Below are 25,064 nucleotides of genomic sequence, written 5' to 3' on the forward strand. Positions count from 1 at the left end.
TTGGAGTAAATATAAAGGACATCAGTGTCCTGAATGCTAAAGCCTTATGAGCAGTGGCTACAGTTGTTATTTCAAAAGTTGCAACAATGGTGTAATGCTAATAACTTTCTTTTATCAACAGTGATAGTAAGCTAGTACAGGTTAATGTGTATCATTTGATATCAGTTTATTTATGTTGATGTAAATAGGATAAGATGAGGGCAGCATAGTAAATCACTAAAAGCTGAAATGCTGGACTGGGATGTAGGACTATGTTGAGAACATCACCACCAGTAATATTATTATTACAGCCCCCTGTTTTCAAAAATCAGTGGAGTCAGAGAGCTATTGCGAAATAGATGACAAACCATGTCTCGAGCAGCAAACTGTCAGCAGTTGAAAGTTATTCATTTCCTACCCACATGAGCTAATGCAGCAAAAAAGGTAGGTAGGTAGGTAGGTATGTACTTTATTAATCCCCAAGGGGAAATTTTTTCGCTACAGCAGCATATAGAAGCAATAAGATAATAATAGAAATAATAGAATAAAATACTAGAATAGAATATAATAATCGATAAAATAAATAAAATAGCAGTAAATAGCAGTAAGAAATATAAATATAAAATATACAATATAAAATGCAGTTTATACAGTACATTATATATCTATATATATTATATACAAACAAACCAAGAACACAGTCAACATATATATATATATACAGTACAGTATATATTATATATCTATATATATTATATACAAACAAACCAAGAAACACAGTCAACAGTGTAATTGTACTGTGATGGATTTTGCCAGAGGTGAGTTATTGTACAGTCTTATTGCAGTGGGCAGGAATGATCTTCTGTATCTGTCCTTGTGACAGCGGAGCTGGAGGAATCTTTTAGAGAAAGTGCTCCGCTGTCCCTGCAGCAGGTGGTGGAGAGGGTGGACAGGATTATCCAATATGGACAATAATTTGTTCAGCGTCCTCCTCTCCACCACCTTTTCCAGGCTGTCCAGTTTGTAGCCGATGATGGAGCCGGCCTTCTCAACCAGTTTGTTAAGTCTGTTGGTGTCACCGGCTCCAATGCTGCTCCCCCAGCAGACCCCAGCGAAGTACAATGCACTGGCCACAACAGACTGGTAGAACATCTCCAACATCTCGCTGCACACGTTGAAGGATCGAAGTTTCCTCAAGAAAAAGAGTCGACTCATCACCTTCTTGTAGACAGCCTTGATGTTGGTCTTCCAGTTCAGTCTGTTGTCGATGGACACACCCAGGTACTTGTACTCCTCAACCATGTCCACCTCCTCTCCCAGAACTCTCAGCGGTTGTGGAGCCGTCGCCTTCCTCCTGAAGTCAACCACCATCTCTCTGGTCTTGGCCACGTTCAGGAGCAGGTGATTCCTTCCCTAAAAAAGTCACATGAGCAGTTAGGGCCCTATGTGTGAAACCACAACAAAAACAGAATACTCGTGCTAAATCAGTGTAGGCATGTCATGCACTTGTAACCTTGCTGCTGAAGTAGAAAAGAAGAATTTTTGCTTGATCACAGGATAAAACAACCACTGATGTTCTGCTGTGCTGATAGTGTGAATTCATTAACCTGAAGCATTTGACACAAGTTCATTCGTCAAGACTTGAAGAAACAAATCCATCCGATCTGATCCGAGGAGTCATCGAAGGGGTCATGAGGAGGTATTGTATTTTGAGGAGGTTTTTCAAACTGACCCACACTGCCGCCTGCTGTTGTGAAGGAAAGATATTCTTACCACCCTGCTATGTTAGCAGACAGGAAAAACTAACAAAACAGGGAATGGAGCCTTTATCTATCAATGTATTTTTCCAAATTATGAATATCGAAATTTTAAATACTTGTATCATAACAAATACAAGTATTTGTTCAAAAAAAAAAAAGTTGCTTTGTCTGAGAAATAAACCACTATAACTCCCATAACTTTAATCATGTCATAACCGCAGTCACACAGCAGGACTTCCCCCCCAAATCCTTAATCTTTAAATAACCGCTATAATCTTCTACTTGCCTCAACATCTTCTGCGGTTACCCTCAGAAGAAGCAGCTGAGTTAACTTCCGTGAACGCTAGCAGTATCAAGTTGACGTGTTTTCCTTTCAGTAAAGTCTCCTTTGAAATATTATCTTCTCGATGTGACCTCAGGAAAGTACCGTGTGCTTCAGTGGCACAGAGACACAGTGCGAAAACAAAGTAATCTCTACCCTATTACTGAAAAAGAGATGATGCTGTATTATAAACAAGGTATAGTAACACCAGATAAACTCTAAAATATCACCTGCCTCTTACCCACAAAATGTTTGATGCAGGGCTGTTTGTTGAATTTAATTTAATTGTACAGGTGTCTGATAGTGTGTCCATCCCTTGGGGCACCTCACACTTTGAAGGTACGTTAATGAGCCACGATCTGCCAAGTGGCTCCATTTAAAACAAAAACTAAATAAAATCTGTAAAACCAGTTTTTTTAAGATGTTCATATGACCAAATTATAGTTTTCTAAAACTGTAAGAAATATCTATAACACCAACTTAAAAATATTTTACCCCCCAGAAATGAAAATTTCAGTCACAAATTAGTTTGTTTCTCAAATACCAGTTTATTTTCCTCTATCCATGTTAGAATTACTATATTAATGTTATTACATACAAGTTCATTCTGTATTGAAATATGCTATACAAAATTAATCTAATCAAATCAGAGATGACACCTGACAGGGTGACCCGTACAAAGGGCCTCTGAAAGCCAAAACAATGGCCTACCTTGGTATAATTGTTGTCATATCAAGAGTTGAAGAACAAGAAGAAATACAGTTGATAGATGACAAAAGCTTGTGACAGAAAAAAATTAAAATAATGACAACATTTCCAGTACAAATATTATTTACAAAGTAAAAATAAAGAAAAACACAACCTTATTTATAAGACAAATGAGTTGTGAAAAAAAGTCAGATCATCAGCTGTTACCAATCGTGATACAGATCTCGATCATCTTTGCTTCTTCTCAACCTGAACCTAATCAGACCTGAAGGTTTACATTAGCACCCATTGGCTTATTGGTTAATTGTCACTTAACAAAAATTGACCCCTTTTGTGAACACAGGCTTAAGTGTAATATAGGTATTAAAAAATAATTCATTTAGATTTCTAATGTAATTCTGTGGTTGTAAAACAGGTCAAAAACAAAGAGAAAACAGCCATTCGTGGCATGCAGTGGCACTTTGACACTTGCTTTTCAGGGCACTGACAGGGCCTAATGGAGTCATCAGTGTGATAACGCTTTGTTTTGCTTCACTGTTTAAAGGGCAGATCAACATAAAGAACTACCATGCAGACAAAAAGATAAAGTTAAGACAAAAAAATAAAACCAGGACATTCAGTCCCTGATGGAGGCCTTTAATGCCGAGCCGCTCACACTGACCCATTGTCCCACTACACACATTGCGAGTCAGCACCCAAGTTTGAAGTCCATTCATTTCTCAGCTCAATTATACTTAAGTTAATGCTCAAATGACATAGAATGTAACATTTTATTTTTTAAATATCTTGCTGAACTGAAAATGAATCAACGCTAGCTGGGTTCATAATGTTCATCCTGACTGGCATTAGTGGTTTAAGTCTTGATCAGAGCATTGACCGCTAGCTGCTGTCACAGTAGTTACATCTTGATCATATAAAAACATACATCTAGAAAGATCTGATCCAGGTACACAAGAGAGATCTGTAATCATAACTACATAGATTATTTAACTTGATATCTTCAAACCCAAAGGAAGAAAAAAAAAAAAAAAAAAAAAAAAACACGGGGCTTTAAAATTGTTACTATATCTAGGTGAATACTTGTTAATTTCAAACAGGGGTCAGATACTTTGTCCACTAAGCATTTCATTTTTCTGAAAATAACAAGTTCATTGCCTACTGATCTGACAGCAACTATACTTCAAGTTAAACTCAGAAGTTAAAAGTGTGAGGATATAACCCACACTTCATTGGTCAACGATATACAGCCGCAACCTTTTAACTGGCTACACAGGCTGCTGGCTGAGCCTCATCTTGCATCGTATTGTTGGAGACTAACATCAAATTGTACGACTTTTAAACTAAACCGAGAACTGGAGACTTAATACAGCTAACAGCTTTGGAGATGTGTCCAGATCTCATTTGTAAAAGTACACTTCTTTGTGTGCCTCTGTCTCTGCAATATACTATACTGAACATTTGGCAACACGGGCACAGCTAGGTAATGTGTCAGTTTGTTTCGTACAGTTCTTCAGTGACAGCTGATACGTGCAAATATTATGTATAATATAAAAAATATAATAAAGAGTACTCAAAAAAAAACAAAAAAAAAAAAAACATGCACGGTGACTGCAGTGTGTAGGACCAAACCTGCCCTCAGAGTCAGATGGAGTTGAGCGAGTCTGATCCGGACTGGTTTGTAGAAAGGCTGTTTCTCAGAACCTCAAAGGGCTCGAGAGCTGACTAGAGGTCTCCATTAAGAACCGTGGACCATGTCCTTCTCAAAAGGCAGCAGAAATGTGACACACACACACACACACACACACACACACATTCACACACAGTCATATGTTGCATGTACACATGATATGTTGTCTGTGGACATGTCTACTTTCTCTTTCATTCACACACTAAAATGATGTGCAATTTTCAACACAATTTAAAAAAACAACAACAACAAAAAAACTGATGGGTTCTTCTAAGTTCACAGCTGCAGCATGTGAAGTGGACGTACCAGACCATGGGCAAAGTGGAGCTCCGAGGGGGAGAGGTGCGCGATAATGAGAAGTCAGCCACCATAAAGTCAGTACAACACAGACAGACACCACTTCTACCTGCATTACTTCACGGAAAAAGAAGAAAAAGTTGTACCCCTTGTCCATCAGTTAACCTCGCCTGAAAATCATTGCATTCCTCTCTCCGTCGCTCTCAACCCTGATTTCCGGCTCCTCTACAAGTTGACCAGCTCGTGTGCAACAAACTGTTTGAGTCTCTCCAGGTACTGTCCGTAGAGTTCCACGTCGTTGTGTCCGGCCCCCTCCACCCAGAGCGGTTCCACGGGGCGCTGGCAGCGTTCGTACAGCGCCAGGCCGTGGGAGAAGTCGATGACCTCGTCCTCCGTGCCGTGGATCACAAGTACTGGTGACGTCACCTTGGAAATCTTGTCGATGCTTTGGAGTGAAAGAATTAGGGCACACAAGAGACACATGGAGACAAAAAAAAGAAAGAGAGAGACTTTGGTTGAGTTACTTTACATATAACTCCTGCCATAAATTGTAATTCTAAATTCATCAACAAAGAATAATGGAGCAGAACTAGTTTGCCAACTGACCACCAGAGGGAGCTATTGGGAATAATATTAAAACAGACTGAGAAGAAAAACACTTCCTGAATTGATTTGACATTCAATTGTCTGAGTGCACATTTGTGTGTGTGTGTGTGTGTGTGTGTGTGTGTGTGTGTGTGTGTGTGTGTGTGTGTGTGTGTGTGTGTGTGTGTTTTCCCGAATACAAATTCAGTCAAATAATGCTGTGTTTTTTTAAGTGCATGTGTGCTCTTGTTATTCGAACTGGACAGGGAAGGCGGTGTGCCTCTTGGTGCATGTTTGTGATGCATATAGCCTGGCACTCGAACATGCCATCTGTCCGCACAGTCCACTCACTTTGGGAAGGCATCAAAGCAGTAGGTCTTCTTGGTGTCTGGGAAAGCCACTCTCATGCCAGAGGTGAGCGGGGAGTGGAGGACGACTGCAGCGCTCTCATAGCGAGAGGCCAGGTCCACGGAGGGCACGGTGCCAATGCTCTGACCATACACGATCACATTCTCTGGACGGATGCCGTACCTATAAGAGGGACAAAGAATATCACTCACCGTGAACTGGATATTTACACTACTAGTAGCCAGACATTGGCAGGGATCCAGTTCGGCCTTTAGTTAATTATAAAAAAGCAGCATTGCTGGCAAAATAGAAAAAGAAAATGTTTTATTTTGGAATCCAATGGTCAAAGTTAATTTTCTTCATGTGCTTTTTACCAGTGACATAATAAATAGGCTCACGCTGGCAATTAGTTCCCCATCATACTCTCTTTTCCCCCCACATGCTGCTCCATAAGCAAACACGCACCTGTGTGCTAACTCAGACTTACTCATACTCTATTATCAGCAGAAACGTCATGCCACAGTGACTCAGTGATTATAGGGCGTCCTAAAACAAGCACACAGAGATGCAATACAGCCATAGTTCAGTGAATCTGGCTTTCTGCTGCTCTCCAAGGCAGCTGAACACAGAGGACCACCGCTGTAGTCTTGTGATTCAGAAGGGAGGGGGAATATGAGCAAGATGGGCAGAAAGAGAGCAAAAGAGACAGCGATACTGGTTTGAGGGTGAAGAGGGAAACGGAGAGAGAGGGAAAAAAATAAAAAAATAGAAGACATTCCACAGCTGATTATGGTGAACGTGACCCACTCTAGCAAGCAGTCAGCTGACGACCTGAAACCTGGTCTGAGAACACTGCATCACTGTCTCTCCCTCTGTACTGCTGGATAATACATAGTAGACAGTCCCATCCAGCCTGACAAAATCTCTGCTCTACTCTATGATTAACATTAGGAACTCTTAACAGAACAAGAACATGACAGGCTTAACATTTCATAGCCTCTACCACTGCACGCACCAATAATACACAGTGATGAATACATGAACACCAAAGCCTGCCACCACTCTAAACTGCTGTGATGGATTATCATACTTAGAACCTTTGCGTGGGAACAATCTGCAGTAATGTAGTGTTGCAGCTATGAAGGGCAAAAGACTTGAGTGCAGGCAGATCTACATCAGATCAAACGTGGAAGCGCACGTCCTGCTTGCAGGCCGTCATTAGCAGGAGTATAGGAACTGTTTACCGTTGGTGTGTCAGCTGGACTTCACCGAATAGGGGTGCAAATACTGGCATGGCATGGGAAACAGTTACAGCAGACTGATGGGTGTTACTGCATCAACGGCACCATTAACTCTGAGGGTTGGCTGACTATAATCTACTCAATTTGTGGAATGAAAGCCTGTCTCACTTATACAACAATGCAGCTGTATGAAGGTGCGATGAAATATTTTATTATTATAATTCAAAACAATTAAAATTGGACTAAAATGATCAAGAGAATGTGACGAAATGGCTGTTTTGATTATGTCAAAGACTGAACTTCACAGTGACTCACTATCCTCTTAAGGTGCAAAGTGGGATTACAAGACAAGACTTAAATCTTATGTAGTAAACCTATGAGAAATTTGAAAGATAGTGAGGAGGAATCCAAAATATCAGCTGTATAAAATTGCCTTTTCTGGTGTAACAGCTTCTAAAACAAACAGCTGAGCCTCAACAGCCTGAACAGCCTTTAACCCATTTGCAGGTAAATGCCATCATGCTTTTAAAACCCATTAAGTTTTGTGCAATTTAAGTGATTGTCATCCAAATATAAATCTATAAATTCTCCCTGTCAATTCAAAATACTCTTCTGTCTCGTCAAGTTTGTGGAAAAGCTGTTTTTCAGAACTTGAAAAGCCTGAAAAGGGTTCAAAGTTTTGATCATAATCAGCTTAAAGAAAAAAGGAAGCATAATCACTGAAAGCAGAATTCACAAGATGTTTGCAGGAAACCCTTCAACTCAACAATGACCTACTTGCCTGATGGTGAGAATATATATTTTAGATTCCTGCCTTTACCTGGTTTCATATTTCTTAAAAAAAAAAAAAAAAAAAAAAAAAAAAATGGAAAGAAAGACATAGAGAATTGACATTGACTTTCTGAACAATTGACTTTTAGCATATCAATGTTTAGCTTGACGTTTTAGGCTCAGCTAAAAACAACATGAGGTAGGTCATAACAGAGCTTGAGGGGCAGAGACTTCCAGTGAAATCAAGAGTTGTGAACACTATCTGAAATGAAAAACAAGTACCAGAAGTCAATCTGAGAGATGACTGCCACTCTGTTGATTTAGGAAAACATTCAAGATTAACTGCTTCTGTGATATATAGTTAATCATTACAAATTCTGAATGACTGTTTCAAACCTCATAACTCCCCCTTTTGCTGAGCAGTGCACAACACTATCTATAGGTGTGACCTTTTAACTTCAAAATCAAAGAGTTGAGCTTTGTTGTCACTCCAATCATCGGTTTATTTACCTTTATGAACACTTTTATCAGAGTAGTTCTCAAGTTCAACTTTATCTGCTGTTATCTCTTATCTAGCTCCTTTTGGTTTGACTAATTTAGTCAAAGATCTTTGCCATATCGGATCACTTAAACATAAATGTCACATGGATGACAACAGTTTAAAGCTCATGCAATTTCAATTCAGAGAAGGTAAAAGAAAACCCTTTAAAAAGAATAGAAGACAGGAAATGAAGCAAGGTCATCCTCAAACCTAACTTGGCAAGCTTTGCTTACATCTTCCCACTTAACCAATATTATCATCGGGAGCAGGTGTGCAAATAGTGTTTCAATTGACTACATGCATGTAAACACAATGACTAATGCAAGGCTTCCATCTGACCTTCCACTTACAGCAAGGTCCCTCTAACTGCCAACCCACCCTGCTATCTTGGCACGGTTCGATGGACGGCTCTGCCTTTTGCTCCAACATCCACGGAAAGCCACGAAAGGAGGAGGACAATCGCAGTGCAGAGCTGCAGCTGCATCCGTGTTAAAACTACGCTATGACAGGCTTCGACCAACCCAGTTCCACAAAAGATGCAGCCCCACCCCCTCCGGTTCCACCAACACTAGTCTACAATTTACTCCATCGCATTTCAGCTTGAATAGACCTCAACAGGCCATAGTCAGCCATGCTCCCTGGTTACACCCCTCCCCCAAACCTTCATCAATTTAGTCTCTTGATCCAATCTATTATGCATCACATCCTCCCTCATCCCCCTATTCGGTCGCTTGCTCCCTCTTGACTGCCCACCTCTTGCACCCCGAGGACGAAAAATATTCTCATTCCATAGCCGTCACTGTGACTAATAGATATGTTCAGGACTTCCTGAACATATGTACAACATTTTATAACAGATTAGAGTACCATCTGCTCAACAGCAGGGGGATTCTTCACTGAAATGCTCAATGATCCGTTACTATGCTTACAACCTTTTAACTTTTTGTCTTGACAAGGAGTAGATATTGAGATCATTTTTATGGATTGATGCTCACACACACGCACGCTTAACAAGATGTTAAGTCAATATGTGTACAAACAGCAAAAACTATAATTAAGCTCTGGTTGTTTTGTCCTGTGCAAAGGAGAACAGTTGGGTGACCGATCGCACTCCACCCAAATTACCCAGCAGACAGGGCTGCCCTTGTTTACAGGCTTCAGGAGCCCAACTGACACTGATATTTCAAGGTAAGAAAAATTAAACGATGCCATCAGCCAGCCGAATGGTTAGGGCGAATACCACATGGGTAAAATAAAGTAAACAATGATATAATCGTGGGTTTCCCTCCATGTCCATGTTTGAGAAGTTCGCCCCACCGTTCAATGTCTGAGAAGATGGAGAGCGTTTTGATTTGGATCAATAAGGTGATTGATCAGGAGGTGACTTTTCCTTGTTTGTTTTTACTGGCCACGGTGTGGGAAGATGTCAGTCTGAAAGCTCATTGGAAGTCGGTTGCTAGGATACCGCTCAATATTAGACTAGTGGGATTGACTGCTGGCCCGCCTCCACCTCTGAGGGAAAATTATATAGTGCCATTCTGTATTGCGCATCGCAACACACACACACACACACACACACACACAAATAGAGGAAGTGCACTGATGGATTTCATCAGCGTGAGCACTCTTGAAGCAGCAAACTGCACCTTTTTCCTGAAGCTTGATTACTTCTACTCTTACAACAGTACCTTGACACATTCATCTATTTTGCGTAATCCTTAGTATAATGACAGAGGCCGTGTGAGTGTGCAAACCTGTTGCCTCACACAATGACTACTACATCCTCTGACCGACTCCCTGTTCAGGTTAAGGGAGTGCCCTCATCCACCGTGACTGAACAAAAGTACAAGGGAGTGTGTGTTGGTGTCCCTGGCTGTGCAGTTTTGCTTATGACTGTCAGCTAATTGACATGTGGCTGCCCTCTGTCATATGACTTTGGAGCAAAGTGAGAGGAGCCTGTGCAAGTGTGTCAGTACTCTAGAGAAGGTGAAATTGCAGACTTCAGAAGGATGAGGAGAAAAGGATTGGATGACACAGAAAAGTAAAACAAGAGCAGAAAAGTTGGGATTTGGTGTGTTCAAAATGTCAATTAATCAGAAAAAATAGCCACTGACAAAATACAAGAAGCCGAGGGAGTGAGAGAGATACACGAGCTGCTCTCTTCTTCAGGCTGCGCTCTGATCCAACATGAGAGATATGCACGAGGGACGTAGGCAGGCGACTAATGTGAGGCCATGCAGAGAGGCCTTTTGATGTGATAAACACAATCTACTTGATTCATGTTCGGCGGGGTCAAAAGCCTGGGTTGTACCCTCTTTCCATCACACAGGCAGTCAATTATGAATCTGGCACAGCCCTTAAACAATGATGCACTGGCAGCTGATTCAAAAAGACAAATATTAAATGATATTAGAGGCCGTATTTACACCAAGCTTTGAAGATTTTACACCAAAAAAAAAATTAAGTACACACAAAAAGCGAGGCCAAAAATATGAAAATTGTGCACAAGATTTTCTTCATATTTTGTTAATAAATCCTTATTCATCTTTCTAATGTGGCATCCACAAGGAAGTCTTGTGAAAAATCTCTCTGAACTGTCATCATTTTATTTTCTTCTATAAAAATGGTGAAGTTGCAGGACAGGATTGAAAGCAGAAGTGTCTGTTGAGCTGATATAACACGGGGTTTTGGAGATGATGGCGCAGTATCACCAACCATAAAAGTTTAGTCAGCGAGTGCTAACGCTTTTGACAGAGGGGCAATTACCATAATATAAAATGGAACTATGAACTTCTTTTATTTTTCAAGGTCTTGGTTTAAAGTAAGAGGAGAACATCTATGACATCCAAAGGCATACTGTGTATTTCTGCATGAAAAGTGGCATCTGCATATACAACCTAGAAGATCTCCATATACCATTACTCAGGCAGTCTTGTTTTGTTGATAACTAATCCTGATAAGGGAACACGCATCTTAATACAAGAGATGTTGACACAATTCATGCAGCACCGGGATCAGAACGAGGTCGCAGCTGTCTGACGACTTTTGGAGGTGATCGGGCTCACACTGTGATCGATTCTGCGCCAGGTGGTCGAGAAAGGCCGACAAGAGCTACAGCTGATTCAGTAGTATTGCTTCCTGTAACCTGAGACGCAGCATGTTTGTTGAGATAAAATTGTGGGCACATCTGACATAATGAGAATGTCTTATATAACCAGGTGTAAATGCAAAGACCAATAAATCAAATGTGCATGTCCAGATACAAATTATATCTGAATATGAGGTGTAAATGGTGTATTAAGACTCGCAACTGGGCTTTTCCGAGTGATGTAATGTGTAATGATTAGGCCTTGCTCAGACAAATAAACTAACATTGTGGTTTTTGACAATAACACAATCAAGACTATGTTGTCTACATTGCCTGCAATAAAAATGACAAAAAAAGAAAAAAAAGAAAAGAAAGAAAGAACAACATAAAAAAAAGCTCAATCCTAAAACCCTAAGTTTCGTTAGTGTCTCATGACCTGCTCTTAAACCTGTTCTATACAGAGACACTCTATAAGTGAATGTGACTTACACTATGCATTATTAGGTCTAGTAGGGAAATTACAACTGTGTGAATGCGTAACAAAGGTCTGCAGAGAGAACAAGCACTCCGTCCTCTAACCCCATTCAACTCGTCTTCACGGTGAGAGCCAGAGGTAACTGGGTTTAAATGTGCTGCAGGATGCTGTCCATTAAGACTACAAGGCATGGGACAAGTATGCCCGCAAACTGGGGCTTTATGAAGACCAAGTTATTTCCTTGTTCCTGAAATCCTCTCATCTGACCGACAACATTTATTCCCAGAGTAACCTACAAGTCATGTGACTTGACCTACATGGTCTCATATAGCCAGACTTATCTCCATCACACTGCTCCAGCGCTGGAGAACGGCCTGGCTGGACCTAGCTATCGTTCTGCTATAAAGGGAGAAAGAAATGTTCTTGCTTGTTTATATTTATTTGAACCAATCATAATTGTCTCGGCTGGCGCTAAAGCCAGGATGCAGTCACGGACAGTGCCCTTATAAAATAGTGATCGACTTGTTTTGGTGGAACATTTGCACATGGGGAGGCGAGCCTGGCATACAAATACAGTCCCTCCCTTTTGTAATTGTGGTGATCTTAAGTGCTTGATTTTGCTGAGGCTTTTCTCAAAAGCTGGAAAGTAATTTGTGGAGCTCCAAGTGATTTTTCTTTCTGTAAAATTGTATGAATTAGCAAATACTGAAAGACAACTACCTAACAAAGAGTCACATTTAATCACTTTCCATAATAATAAGCACACTGCATATCACAAAAATAGTTAAGTTCTAATCTTTTCAATTTCTATTTTCTTAATTTGGAAAACCACACCTCAAGGTTACAGAAAATTCATAAAAGCGATGTAGCTTTATAAAACAGACATTTTATGGCTGTAATAGAGTGCAAGAGCTAAATCTACAGTAAAAAAAAATATGCACGAGAACAAAGTGCGGTCTCTTACAACTGTAAGTGTGTATAAAACAAATTACACATATTCCTCCTTTCCACTATCTGACCAGATTTACCATAAATTCTGTCACTTCCAGTTGTTCTTGTTGTTCTGGTTTTTCCGGTCTGCCATGTGCAATGTGTACACACAGAAAACTTGCATTTTAGGTATGTAGGGTGCTACTCGGAGGTTGTTGCTTTTATTGTTGTTTCCCATGGTGACGGGGATTTTGAAAGCTGTAGCTCACAGCCGAAGGGGAGAAGAACGTCGACTGGCATCGTCTGCCAATGGCCTACTTCCAGCAAGTCAGATTATGTGATACAGAATCTGAGATTGATGTTTACCTGCGTGCTTCCATTGATAGACCCCATGATTATCATGCAGAAAATAAGTTCAATAACACCCGGAGACGAATGGCCTCCCCATCTGATCGAAGTGCAAAAGTTTAGTTGGCCTAGAGGTAGGTCGTGCTAATATAGAGCTGGACGTGTCATTTTTGTGACATTCAGCTTATTGAGATAACAAGCTAATATTTAGCGGACTACATCTTGTATTTGGATAGTATTACAGTCACTGCATAAACTACTCCACTCAAATAATTACATTGGATTGTTTATACTGCAATAAAATAGAAATCACCATAGAAATGATGAATGAAGACAGAGCCCCTGCAGTGTGCAGAACACAGACAGAAAAGGTAGATCACGCCATGCAGAGTTTCAAGTTAACTCTAGACAGTAACTAAGCTTACATGAACAGAGTAGATGACATTTAAGTTCATAATTGCTCTTTCCACTGCTGTCCCACACACAGATGCCCAAATGATGATGATGAAAAGCATCTGTTTTGCTTTGCTTGGATTGAAGAAAATTTCAAGGCTAACTTGTGGACTGGTCACGATTGTGTGTGTGTGTGTGTGTGTGTGTGTGTGTGTGTGTGTGTGTGTGTGTGTGTGTGTGTGTGTGTGTGTGTGTGTGTGTGAGTAGGATATTCCTGAAAAACAAGGAGGCTAACAGCAGCCTCAAACACTAATTTTTCTTTCAAGTAGTTAAGTGCAGGGTGTAGAAACAAAAGAAAGATCACATTTGATATTGTGCCTAAAGCTTTGGTAAAACTGTGTGGCATTCATAGCAATGAAGCATTCTCAAAGGAAAATAAAAGTGTAATTGACCACAAAAGCAGGTTCTTCTTCAGAGCAATGGCCGGTCAAGTTTCCTGTTTAACTTGTTTACGAAAGCCAAGTCATTGTATTCTGTCAAAGTGCTGAGAGAGATTCACAGGAAAAGTGAGTAGCTGATAAAAACATTTTGTTGCCAGTGGCTCTGCCAGTGCTTTTCATCAGCACTTTTAAACCTCTGCATTGCCAACACCTCCATTTACTACAGAACATACACCCACATCAGCACAGGAGGAGCACTCCACAACCAGAGGCTTGTTTTTTTGGGTTGATTTACATCGGTTTGGCTCTTCTGATTTGTTTGTCTTCCAGCAGGAAGTATACAAAAACAAACAGGCCTATTGGATCAACTGTTATTTCCTCCCCTCACCAGCATAAACAAAAGTCATAAATATGATGCGCGCATGCGCACACACATACGCACACACACACTCGCATGCAAATTTTACTCCTCCTCCACTTCCTGTTCTCTCAGAACAGGTGTGTAGATGTGGGCTTTTTTGTTTAAAAAGCATTTGTCTTGTATGCACGTGTACAGAGCTGTAACTAACAGTTATTTTTATTCCCAATTAATCTGTCAGCTATTTTTTTTTAATAATTAACTATCTATAAAGTGTCAGAAATTTTGAAAGATGTCCATCACAATTTCCCACGCCAATTTCCCAAGCAATTTCTCACATAGCTTGCTTTGTTCCAGCTACAATCCAAACCCCAACGATATTTCATTTACTAGCTTGTGAAAGAAAATATAAGGAGCAGGAAGCAACAAAAAATGACTTAAACAACTAATCAACTATCAGACTCGTTGTCCATTAGCAGACTGTTAATGAACTGATTAAGATGTTTCAGCTCTACATACGGTGTTAGTATTTGTCGTGCTGCTGCACAGAAACTCTGGCAAACCAGACCCAAAGACATGAAGCGCCATGTCGACGGTGTAGCACAGGACAAAAGAAGGAGATGATGAGAGTGTCAAAGACAATAAGCAGACGTCCTCAGACATGGACGGAAGGAAGCGAAGAACGTGGGGTTAGAAAAATGGACTGAAGGATATTTGCTTACAGGTGGAAAGGCCTTATGTGGGGGGGAAGGCACTGAAGCTGAGTAAAGGGTTCACACCTGCAGTAAGTAGTGCTGGACCATATTCCACAGATACCAATGATTCAGAACTTAAGGCAACATCTATCTGCATATATTGTATTTTTTTGAATCCATCTGTAAGAAGTTTATTAATTTTGAAACACCATAAAAATAAATTCCCAGTTTATTTGCCTATTTCTGATTCTAGTTGTAACAGAGTGGGAATTCAAAAGCAGTGCCTTTTGCAATGTACTAACACAAAGAGACCAGGAGCCCCTACATGTTTCACTGTCATTATAAAGCTATACAGAGTAATGCATGACCAACAGGAAGCACTGAATGGGGTGGGGGGGGTTATCAATTGGAAAAATGTCCAATCAGTCGAGGCTTCATAACAGCCAAGAAAATATCAGTCTGTTCGTCGGCTGCAGAGCTAAGCAATGCAGCAGAGCACCTGCTCCCGCCTACATATGGCGGGGCAGGATAATCAGAGAAACCACGCTCCTTATTATCGCCTACAAGAACATCGTGTCAGCCCTACTAAACCATTCCTTGTCATCTCCACCCATGACTTTATCAGTTTCAGTTCAGTAATGGTCCCTCCGCCCAGCTCCTTCAGTACTCTGCGTCTTCCTGCTCTATCCCTTTTTCTTATCCCCCTCATGTTTGTGATTATCCCTGTCGATCTACATCAACTGTCTTTCATTTCTGCTTTGATTTCAGCGATCCCCTTCTACTGTAACACTTTCTGAAATGTCCTTAATGCCAGCACTCAACAGTCACAACGTAACAAAAACACGATTGTTATTCACAGAATTATTTCACAGCACCAATACAAAGCTGACAACCAAAACATCAACGTGGAGTTTCTACGAATATGACTTTTTTTCCTCACTGTTTGCACAGCTGACAGATTCATTTATAACTTGAAATATGTAGAGGAAAACACTAGTACTTTTAAGGCCAGAATTATCATCATATACTGCATGGGAGGATTCATACAATGTTTTGCCTGCAGTATTCATACCCCCCCCCCCCCAAAAAAAAAAAAAAAAAAAAAAAATCTGGGCTGTGACACAGTTTACTGCAAGTTAAAAATCAATCCCTTTTAAGTGTTCAATCACTTGAGGGAATTTGATTCACTCAGTACACGGTCATTAGGTTTATCATACCATTCTCTGAGTGTTTGTCAAGCCTCATCGACGTCACCATTTCGGTTTGTTTCGCTACTGGCGACTAGATGCTGTCGTTCATCGGCAGGTTCTGAGTGCCGGGCACACACAGTAGGAGCCACACTTGAGGGGCTTAGGTTTCCACTCCTCAATAAATCAAGCAGTTTATATGTCATTGTCAACTATTCTATCATCACGGCCTTCACCAATACTAATTGGTGACTTTATCCTTCCTCTAATGTAGAGCTCCTAACCTTTCCCCTCCTCCACCATCATCATCAACTCTACTTACCGTGATCGGAGTGCCTGCCAGGCAGCGTCTACATCAGCGTACAGGTTTTTCTCGGAGGGTTTCCCAGAACTGGCCCCGTAACCCGAGTAGTCGTAGGAAAAGACGTTGCAGTTAATCCGTGAACCCAGACCAATGTAGAAGCTGCTCATCTGGCCTAAATCCACGGCATTCCCGTGGGAGAATAATAGAGTGTACCGGGCACTGGGCGAGCAGCGGACAAACATGCAGGCGATGCGGTTCCCCCTTGAGGTGCGTGTCATGAAACACTCGATGGCATCCTTCTCGCGGGAGGAGTACTGCCAGTCGGCGCGCTCGGAGAGGTGCAGCGTCCATCGGCTGCCGCTATCGTCGCACATGAGGCTGTAGGTCGGCTCTGGGGGCAGGAAGGCCAGCTTAGAGGCAATCTTGCTGGGGCACGGTGGACAGCAGAAAAGGCAACATAGCTCGCTGAGGGACAAGTGGTTCATCCTCAAAACACTGCAAAAGGGAGAGCAAAAATGGTTCAAATGGATACATACTGTATGTTTCATCTGCAGATTGAACAGAAGAATTGCCTTTGAGAGCCAAGAATGAGAGCGAAAACAGATCATCGAACGGGAACATCTGGGCTCTCTCAACCAACTGAAACACTAATTTGGAGATGCATCCCCAGATTGATCCCAATAAAAAAAAAAAAAAAATCACGAGAGCAAATTTATGCCATAAAGCTCTTGACTGATGTTCCCTCTCTATAAACAGTTGTCTTTGTTAAGTGGAAAAGCAAGGGGTTTTTCCAGGACAGAGGGCTAAAGGCAGAGTGGTGTCCTTTTTTTTTTTTTTTTTTTTTTACTATTTTTAGACACTATCAATTCGTCTCTCCAGAAAGCGTGACTCCCTTCAGCTAGGATTCAAAAAAAAATATCGAGTCCTATACCTGGTTGAGTGCTTGTGCTCCATCTGGCTCGAGGCTCCACAATCACTCAGACAGTATTGACCTGAAAGGCTTTTTTTTGTTGTTGTCTCGCCCTGCACCTGGACCCCCCCACCTAAGGCTATCTCTTAAGACAGTCCAGGTGCTTTTAAATTGCTGTAGCCACGAATGGATATGTCAGCAGAGCTAGTTTTGGGGACACAGGAGCTGGTTTGTAAAAAAAAATGCCCTGGAGGGAGAAAGGCCATTTCTGAAGCCATTCTGAAATTCATCCTTGGTGGGGAGGGTGCTTTGTAATGTGACTCCTTTTTTAACTACACATGAATGGGACTTAGCTTGATTGCTATTTTTAAACAATCTCGTAGTTGATTTTTGTGGGACTGTTAAGTATAATGGTAAAATATACTTGTAAAAAAGGCTAACCAGCAGTTGGACCTTCCAGAAACAGGTTTATTAAACAACAACAACAACAACAAAAAAAGTGTAGCATCTTGATTACACGCAGATGATTTCAATTCAATTTAATTATCCGTGTACCATTGACTGTATAGAAACAATTGGCTGTCCCAGAGATGATTTAGGGCGAATACTTTTTTAGAGTCACTCGTAATTAGAGAATTAATACCACTTCTGCGCGATTCTTTGACATCCCCCAAAAAAGCAGCAAAATACACAATGTGGATCTTATTTGCCACCCATATCCCAAATAATCGATAATCCCCCTGACATGAAGACAGAAATGAGCCCTGCGGCGATTTACTGTAAAATGGTGGTGGATGTTAGCAATGTGACCATTTCCAGTGGATAGAGACACAATTTGCTGCAAAGTACGGTGGGCCAAATTAGCCAACAAAACAAGCGTGTTTCCTCATTGAAAGAGAGGAGAAATGATCCCTACGGTACCTGGACGGCGGCTGGGCTCTCGTTTAAGGTGACAGTACTGGCCAACGTCGCCGTAGTCTGGTGTCGTCTTCGCACCGAGCCAACTAACTTATCTTCTCCTCGACGCCAGGAGATTGTCGAGGTTATCTTTGGCCAAGATTATCCTTATGTCCGTGTCCTATTTGTAAGCAATGTCACGTTGAGTGTGTATATCCTTCTTGGCACATTAGCGTTGAGTTACTATTAGCTCGCCGCTTCGTCCTCCGGGTCCAGACAGCTTCCTAAACTGCCGTTTCCTTTTTCTTTTTTTTTTCCTCTCCTCGGTTTTCTCAACATATGGTCCTGAATGATAACGAGATCGGTTCATTCAAGATGTTCGCGTCTATACGGCTCAACGGCGACATGGGTAGATGCGACGAAGGTCTGGAATTAACTAAGTTATTGTAAAACGCGTCCGTGGCGCTTCGTCAAACAATTCACGAGTATCACTTCCCTCTGAAACACCACTTTCGTTGAGAATATCACTCAGCTCGTTATTTTGGCTGAGAAGGAAGGAGAGGCTTTGATTGACAACTGTATGGACCAATGACAAAGAGGTTGATGAAAAGAGTCGGCCAACGGTACATAATGTGGGCGGTCCTTGGCGACACAGCAGACTGGTGGCTAATATTTTTGATTGACAGCTAGTACAACCAACCGAAAATTACTATTGCGATGCAGCGTCCAATCAGCGTCGATTAAGATGTTTCTAACGTTATACTGGGTGACGTAATTGTTAATGTATATTTCATTAAGCCTTTTTATAAATATAAAAAGAGAATTGGATTTTCCCCTTATTTTTATTTCAGAAAACACTACTTTTCCCCTATTTTGTTCAATAACAAGAAAAACGGTTCGCGTTTTGACCTGAATGACGTGTCATTACGTACTCGTACTTCTTCCGGGTTAGCTGCAGGCATGGCGCTTGGCACAACGTGTGTTACTAAAACGGCCAAATAAGATGAGCTCTCAGAAAGGTAATGTGTCTCGGTCGCGAGGCCAGAAGCATCAAAACAGCACCGCCTTCAAAAACGACAAGTACGGAGCGACTGCACAAGTGAAGGTGTGAACTTTGAAGTGTTTTGTCCCGTGTAGCCGTGCTGAGCTCAACTAAGGAACTTTAAATGAACGTTATATTGTCCTGTATATTGTTACAGAGTTAACATATGATCTTGTGTTTAGAAGAGGGTATGGCTGATGGGTAAGCAACAATATCGACGTAATACGATTATAATACTATACTAGAAATTGCGTGTGAAAGTAAATTAACAAACCTAGCGATGTAACGGTACTGAGTCCCTGAAGGGTCAGGTTTTGTTTGTTGTTGTTGTTGACCGCTTTCACCTTACCTCACAAAAATGTTTCCATTTTTCTCTGCTCCGTAAAGAAAGGCTTGTGCTTTTATGTTGTGCTTATGCACTTCCTTGTTTTGTCAAATCCATGTTACTACACTGTTGTCGTAACATTTCCCCCATCGTGTCTCTGCTCACGTGATCCTAATTGTAGAAGGCAAAATCAAAAAGCCACAACGGACTCTGTCAACACTGTAAGGGTGTTCTTGAGTGGAAAGTCAAGTACAACAAATACAAGACTCTAACACAGCCCAAAAAATGGTGAGTATGTATATGCACTGCTACTGTACAAATGCTCATGACTTGACACCTCTCAAATAATCCAAACTGTCACAGAAAATAAGCAAGTAACTGTTACCAAAACATTCAGTGGGTAATCAACACAGCAAAAGAGCGTCGACGTGGGCTTTTGTTATCAGTTTCTTCATTTTTTTCAACACTTGTCAGGTATGTGTTCACAACAGCCAGGATGTATTTCTTTTCCCCCATTTAGTAGCCGTCATATTCTAAGACATCACTTCGAGCCCCTCACAATCTGTCAGACAGAGGCAGACTTTCACCAAAAGAAGCCACTGGCTATTTAACCCAAACAGTTTGGATGAATGCGTGTGCCACACACTTACTCGTTGCAAACTTACTGGTGAGCTAAATGCAGGACTGACAAACAGCTTGGGACTCACTAGGAGGCCACAGGTCAGCTGGCATGACAGAAAACTCTTGTTGTCCTGCGTATGTCTGAGTATCACCACCTTGTATAGAAAAACATCTGCTGTGTCACTTTAATTCAGGGATACAACAGTCAGACTCAGTCAGTCTCTGTGTTGCACTGTTGTATAGGTGCAGTAAAGTGCAGTGATTCCAGTGTGGGAATTAATGTCATATGTGCATGCATGTTTTCTCTTTACAGCGTCAAGTGTTCCCAAAAAACTGTGAAAGATGCATATCACATCATCTGTAAGCCCTGCTCTCTTCAGCTGGAGGTCTGCTGCAAGTGTGGGAATAAAGAGGACGTCGTTATTCCGTGAGTGGAGAAGTCATCTTGTGTTTTACTTACTGCTCAGAAAATCTAAATGTTTGCTTTTTCCTGTCCACAAAAGTGTCAGCGACTCAAACAAGCCTCTCATCTCACATATCTAAACAATGCATACGTACATGACTGTGTACACTTTCTCTTTTTCTAAATGTAGGATAACATCACAACCTTTTTTTTAATTGAGATGATTTATGTATTTTTCACCAATATTAAGTCAATACAAAAATGTCTACTGCAAGTCTGCCATCTTATGGACAATAAGATACATTACAACTGCTGCTTGGAAATATAGATTCACAGAAACATATTGCGTTCTACATTTTGGCATCCATTTATTTCATTGGTGTCATCTTATTTATTTCAAAAGTGACATTATGGCTTTCATAAAAAATCCTAAGGATTTGTTTACTGGGCTGTTTTAAAAGCACAAGTATAAATCTTTGTTTTTCTCACTGTGAAGAGCAAACTCAAATCTGGAGAAGGAGGAGGAGGAGGAAGAGGAAGAAGAAGACCAGAGAAAGGAAGGACGTGGACGAGGAAAGAAAGACATGGATGACTTTGACAGTGACAATGATTTTGGTGGCCTTGAAGAAGAGGAAGATGAAGAATTTGACTGTGACTCAGGACCAAAAAACACACAGAGCAAATCTGCTGTGCTTCCAGATGTGTCCTTAGTTAAACTTAAAGATTAGAGACAGTGAGTTTATTTTTTTTTAATTTACTTACTAAATAATTTTTCTAGGTGAAGTACCGTACGAGATTTGTGATGTAACCACTTTCTAATGTACTGCTGCAAACATACAAATTGATGGTTTAATGCAGTATGTGGAAGACGAGTCAACGTCAACATCAGGCCAGCTGAGTAAACAGAAGCTCCCAAATGATTTCAGATGGTTGGACTTCTTTTCTATTTGAGTTTATATCTACCTAAAGAACCTTAAGTAGTGTACATTTTACAAACAATTCCATAAAAGTCTCTGAAATATTTAACCATGGTCTGGTTTTATATGTATTCTCAGTTGCCAGTTTTTTAGATACACACAGCTAAAACTGAGTATGAGACAACAGTCCAGCAATGAATTATATCTTCATGAAAGTCATGTTTGTTTGAGGGGTGTTGATAAAATTTTATAGCCCTTTTCGAAGCTGTTTTTATGGTGATCTTGAACTGTAATATACTGAGAGATGTTTCTAATATTTAGTACATATACATTATTAAACGTAGACAATATATTAGAATCAAATCTCAGTATTTCAACAGTTCCAAGTGTTTTTATTGCACCTGAAGACATTTTAAAACTTTTTTTTATACATGTTTGAATATTAAATGCACCAGAATATTTTGGTTTGGGCTCGTCACCCACTCAGCCTTTTAATTTTGCTCTCTACTGTAACATTTTTAAATACAATATAGGGTGGCTGTGGCTCAGATGGTAGAATGGGTTCCCCACTAATCATAAGGTTTGCAGTTCAATCCCTGGGTCCTCCTTACCACATGTGGAAGTGTCCTTCGGCAAGGTACTGGACAACAAAATAATGAATTGTTTTCCTCACACTAACTTTAGAAAGCATATTCAAAATCGTAATGTTACAAAAGTGTGCAGTTAACACATTCTGAGAACAGTCTGTCCCAAACAACTTCCTCACTGCTTGAAAATCACATATTTTGTGAGGATCTTAGTGTTAGCCACAACAAATCTGTTGTCTTTCAACTTTTTAAATAATGTGATAAAATCATCAAAACTATCATCTCCTTTTTGTACAAATTTCACAAAAAAGTGCTGCACAGCATTTGTAACAGGGTTTTCTGAATATGTTTGTTCACTACTGCACAGTTAATAGATATTTCTGTGCCGTGGTCAGAAATGTTCGAGCAATACTTTCTGGAGAAAAATTATCCTTGAATAAGCATACAATGAGTTCTAACTTTTTCTCCTGTCCTACTTCCTGTCACCAACTGAAAGTTACAAGGAAGCGGGGCCTTGCACGCACGCTAGTGTCATTTATCATGTGGGGTTGTTAAATTTAAAAGAATGTGGCAATATTTCAATATATATATATATATATAAACAAATAAATACACACACACACACAAGGGGTTTGTATGCGCTCAATATTTAACCCACGCCTTTGTCACAATGCGGAATTACAATTTGAAATATTGCCACATTCTTTTAAATTTAACAACCCCACATGATAAATGACACGAGCGTGCGTGCAAGGCCCCACTTCCTTGTATATATATCTATATATAAATATCTAGATAGATAGATAAGTAGTGCATCCGAAAAGTATTCACAGCGCTTCACTTTTTCCACATTTTGTTATATTACAGCCTTATTCCAAAATGGATGAAATTATTTTTTTCCCCTCAAAATTCTACACACAATACCCCATAATGACAACGTGAAATAATTTTTTTTTTTTACATTTTTGCAAATCTATTAAAAATCAAAAACAAAAACAAAAATCATATGTACATAAGTATTCACAGCCTTTGCCATGACACGCAAAATTGAGCTCAGGTGCATCCTGTTTCCACTGATCATCCTTGAGATGTTTCTACAACTGGATCGGAGTCCACCTGTGGTAAATTCAGTTGATTGGACATGATTTGGAAAGACACACACCGTCTATATAAGGTCCTACAGTTGACGGTGCATGTCAGAGCACAAACCAAGCTATGAAGTCCAAAGAATTGTCTAGACCTCCAAGACAGGATTGTATGGAGGCACAGATCTGGGGAAGGGTACAGAAAAATGTTCTGCAGCATTGAAGGTCCCAATGAGCACAGTGGCCTCCATCATCTGTAAATGGAAGAAGTTTGGAACCACCAGGACTCTTCCTAGACTTGGCCGCCCGGCCAAACTGAGCGATCGGGGGAGAAGGGCCTTAGTCAGGGAGGTGACCAAGAACCCGATGGTCACTCTGACAGAGCTCCAACGTTGCTCTGTGAAGAGAGGAGAACCTACCAGAAGGACAACCATCTCTGCAGCACTCAACCAAGCAGGCCTGTATGGTAGAGTGGCCAAACGGAAGCCACTCCTCAGTAAAAGGCACATGACAGCCCACCTGGAGTTTACCAAAAGGCACCTGAAGGACTGTCAGACCATGAGAAACTAAATTCTCTGGTCTGATGAAACAAAGATTGAACTCTTTGGCCTGAATGCCAATCATCATGTCTGGAGGAAACCAGGCACCACTCATCACCTGGCCAATACCATCTCTACGGAGAAGCATGGTGGTGGCAGCATCATGCTGTGGGGATGTTTTTCAGCGGCAGGAACTGGGAGACTAATCAGGATGGAGGGAAAGATGAATGCAGCAATGTACGGAGACATCCTTGATGAAAACCTTCTCCAGAGCGCTCTGGACCTCAGACTGGGGCAAAGGTTCATCTTCCAACAGGACAACAACCCGAAGCACACAGCCAAGATAACAAAGGAATGGCTTCAGGACAACTCTGTGAATGTCTTTGAGAGGCCCAGACTTGAACCCGATTGGACATCTCTGGAGAGATCTGAAAATGGCTGTGCACCGACACTCCCCATCCAACCTGATGGAGCTTGAGAGGTCCTGCAAAGAAGAATGGGAGAAACTGCCCAAGAATAGGTGTGCCAAGTTTATAGCATTGTACTCAAAAAGACTTGAGGCTGTAATTTCTGCCAAAGGTGCTTCAACAAAGTATTAAGCAAAGGCTGTGAATACTTATGTACATGTTATATTTTCGTTCTTTATTTTTAATAGATTTGCAAAAATTTTAAACAAACTATTTTCACTTTGGCATTATGGGACATTGCGTGTAGAATTTTGAGGGGAAAAAAATGAATTTAATCCATTTTGGAATAAGGCTGTAACATAACAAAATGTGTAAAAAGTGAAGCGCTATGAATACTTTCCGGATGCACTGTATATAGATAGATAGATAGGACCTCATACTCACATGATTTTGTTCTGCTTATACACATGACTGAAAGTTAAAAAAGGTTAATGAACTATATCTGGGTAATTGTTGCTGACACAAAACTTTCTGCATGGATTAATGGAGTTATAATAAGAGTCTGGTTGCGTTTACTATATACAAAATCTGCTAAGAAATCTTATAAAAACATTAACCCAATGCCCAATTGCCAGTTTAAAACTAGAATAAGCAGTTTGACTACTCAGTTACTTCCTTGTTATTAAGAAGTACTGTCTGACTGTATGACTTAAACAGCATGATAACCTACAGTTGCAAATTTCCCCTCGGGGATTAATAAAGTAACTACCTAACCTAACCTAGTCTACCAAACTGCACTGAAACAGAGCAACAAGTCATAGATATCATTTTTTTTCTTCTGTGTTGTTGGAAGTCAGACCTGCTGCTGTCACTC

The 25,064-nt window shown here is 40.6% G+C and overlaps 2 protein-coding genes across 2 annotated transcripts; one reads left to right on the top strand and one right to left on the bottom strand.

Annotated features, from left to right (window-relative positions):
* Positions 1-2,589: 2,589 nt before the first annotated feature.
* abhd17b (abhydrolase domain containing 17B, depalmitoylase) lies at positions 2,590-18,810 on the bottom strand. Its single transcript, XM_069138592.1, has 4 exons — positions 18,289-18,810; positions 16,476-16,952; positions 5,690-5,869; positions 2,590-5,198 (listed from the first exon to the last, which is right to left on the bottom strand). Exons 2-4 carry the CDS (start codon positions 16,940-16,942, stop codon positions 4,979-4,981), a joined length of 867 nt encoding a protein of 288 aa, XP_068994693.1. The 5' UTR covers positions 16,943-16,952; positions 18,289-18,810; the 3' UTR covers positions 2,590-4,978.
* Positions 18,811-19,224: 414 nt separating this feature from the next.
* cunh9orf85 (chromosome unknown C9orf85 homolog) lies at positions 19,225-21,681 on the top strand. Its single transcript, XM_069139008.1, has 4 exons — positions 19,225-19,369; positions 19,813-19,919; positions 20,566-20,679; positions 21,152-21,681. The coding sequence occupies exons 1-4, from the start codon at positions 19,268-19,270 to the stop codon at positions 21,381-21,383; spliced, it is 555 nt and encodes a 184-aa protein (XP_068995109.1). The 5' UTR covers positions 19,225-19,267; the 3' UTR covers positions 21,384-21,681.
* The last annotated feature ends 3,383 nt before the right edge of the window (positions 21,682-25,064 follow it).

The sequence above is a fragment of the Embiotoca jacksoni genome, unplaced genomic scaffold (genome assembly GCF_022577435.1).
Source record: "Embiotoca jacksoni isolate LCO1_2020_lvr unplaced genomic scaffold, fEmbJac1.0.p SCAF_8, whole genome shotgun sequence".
NCBI lineage: Eukaryota > Metazoa > Chordata > Actinopteri > Embiotocidae > Embiotoca > Embiotoca jacksoni.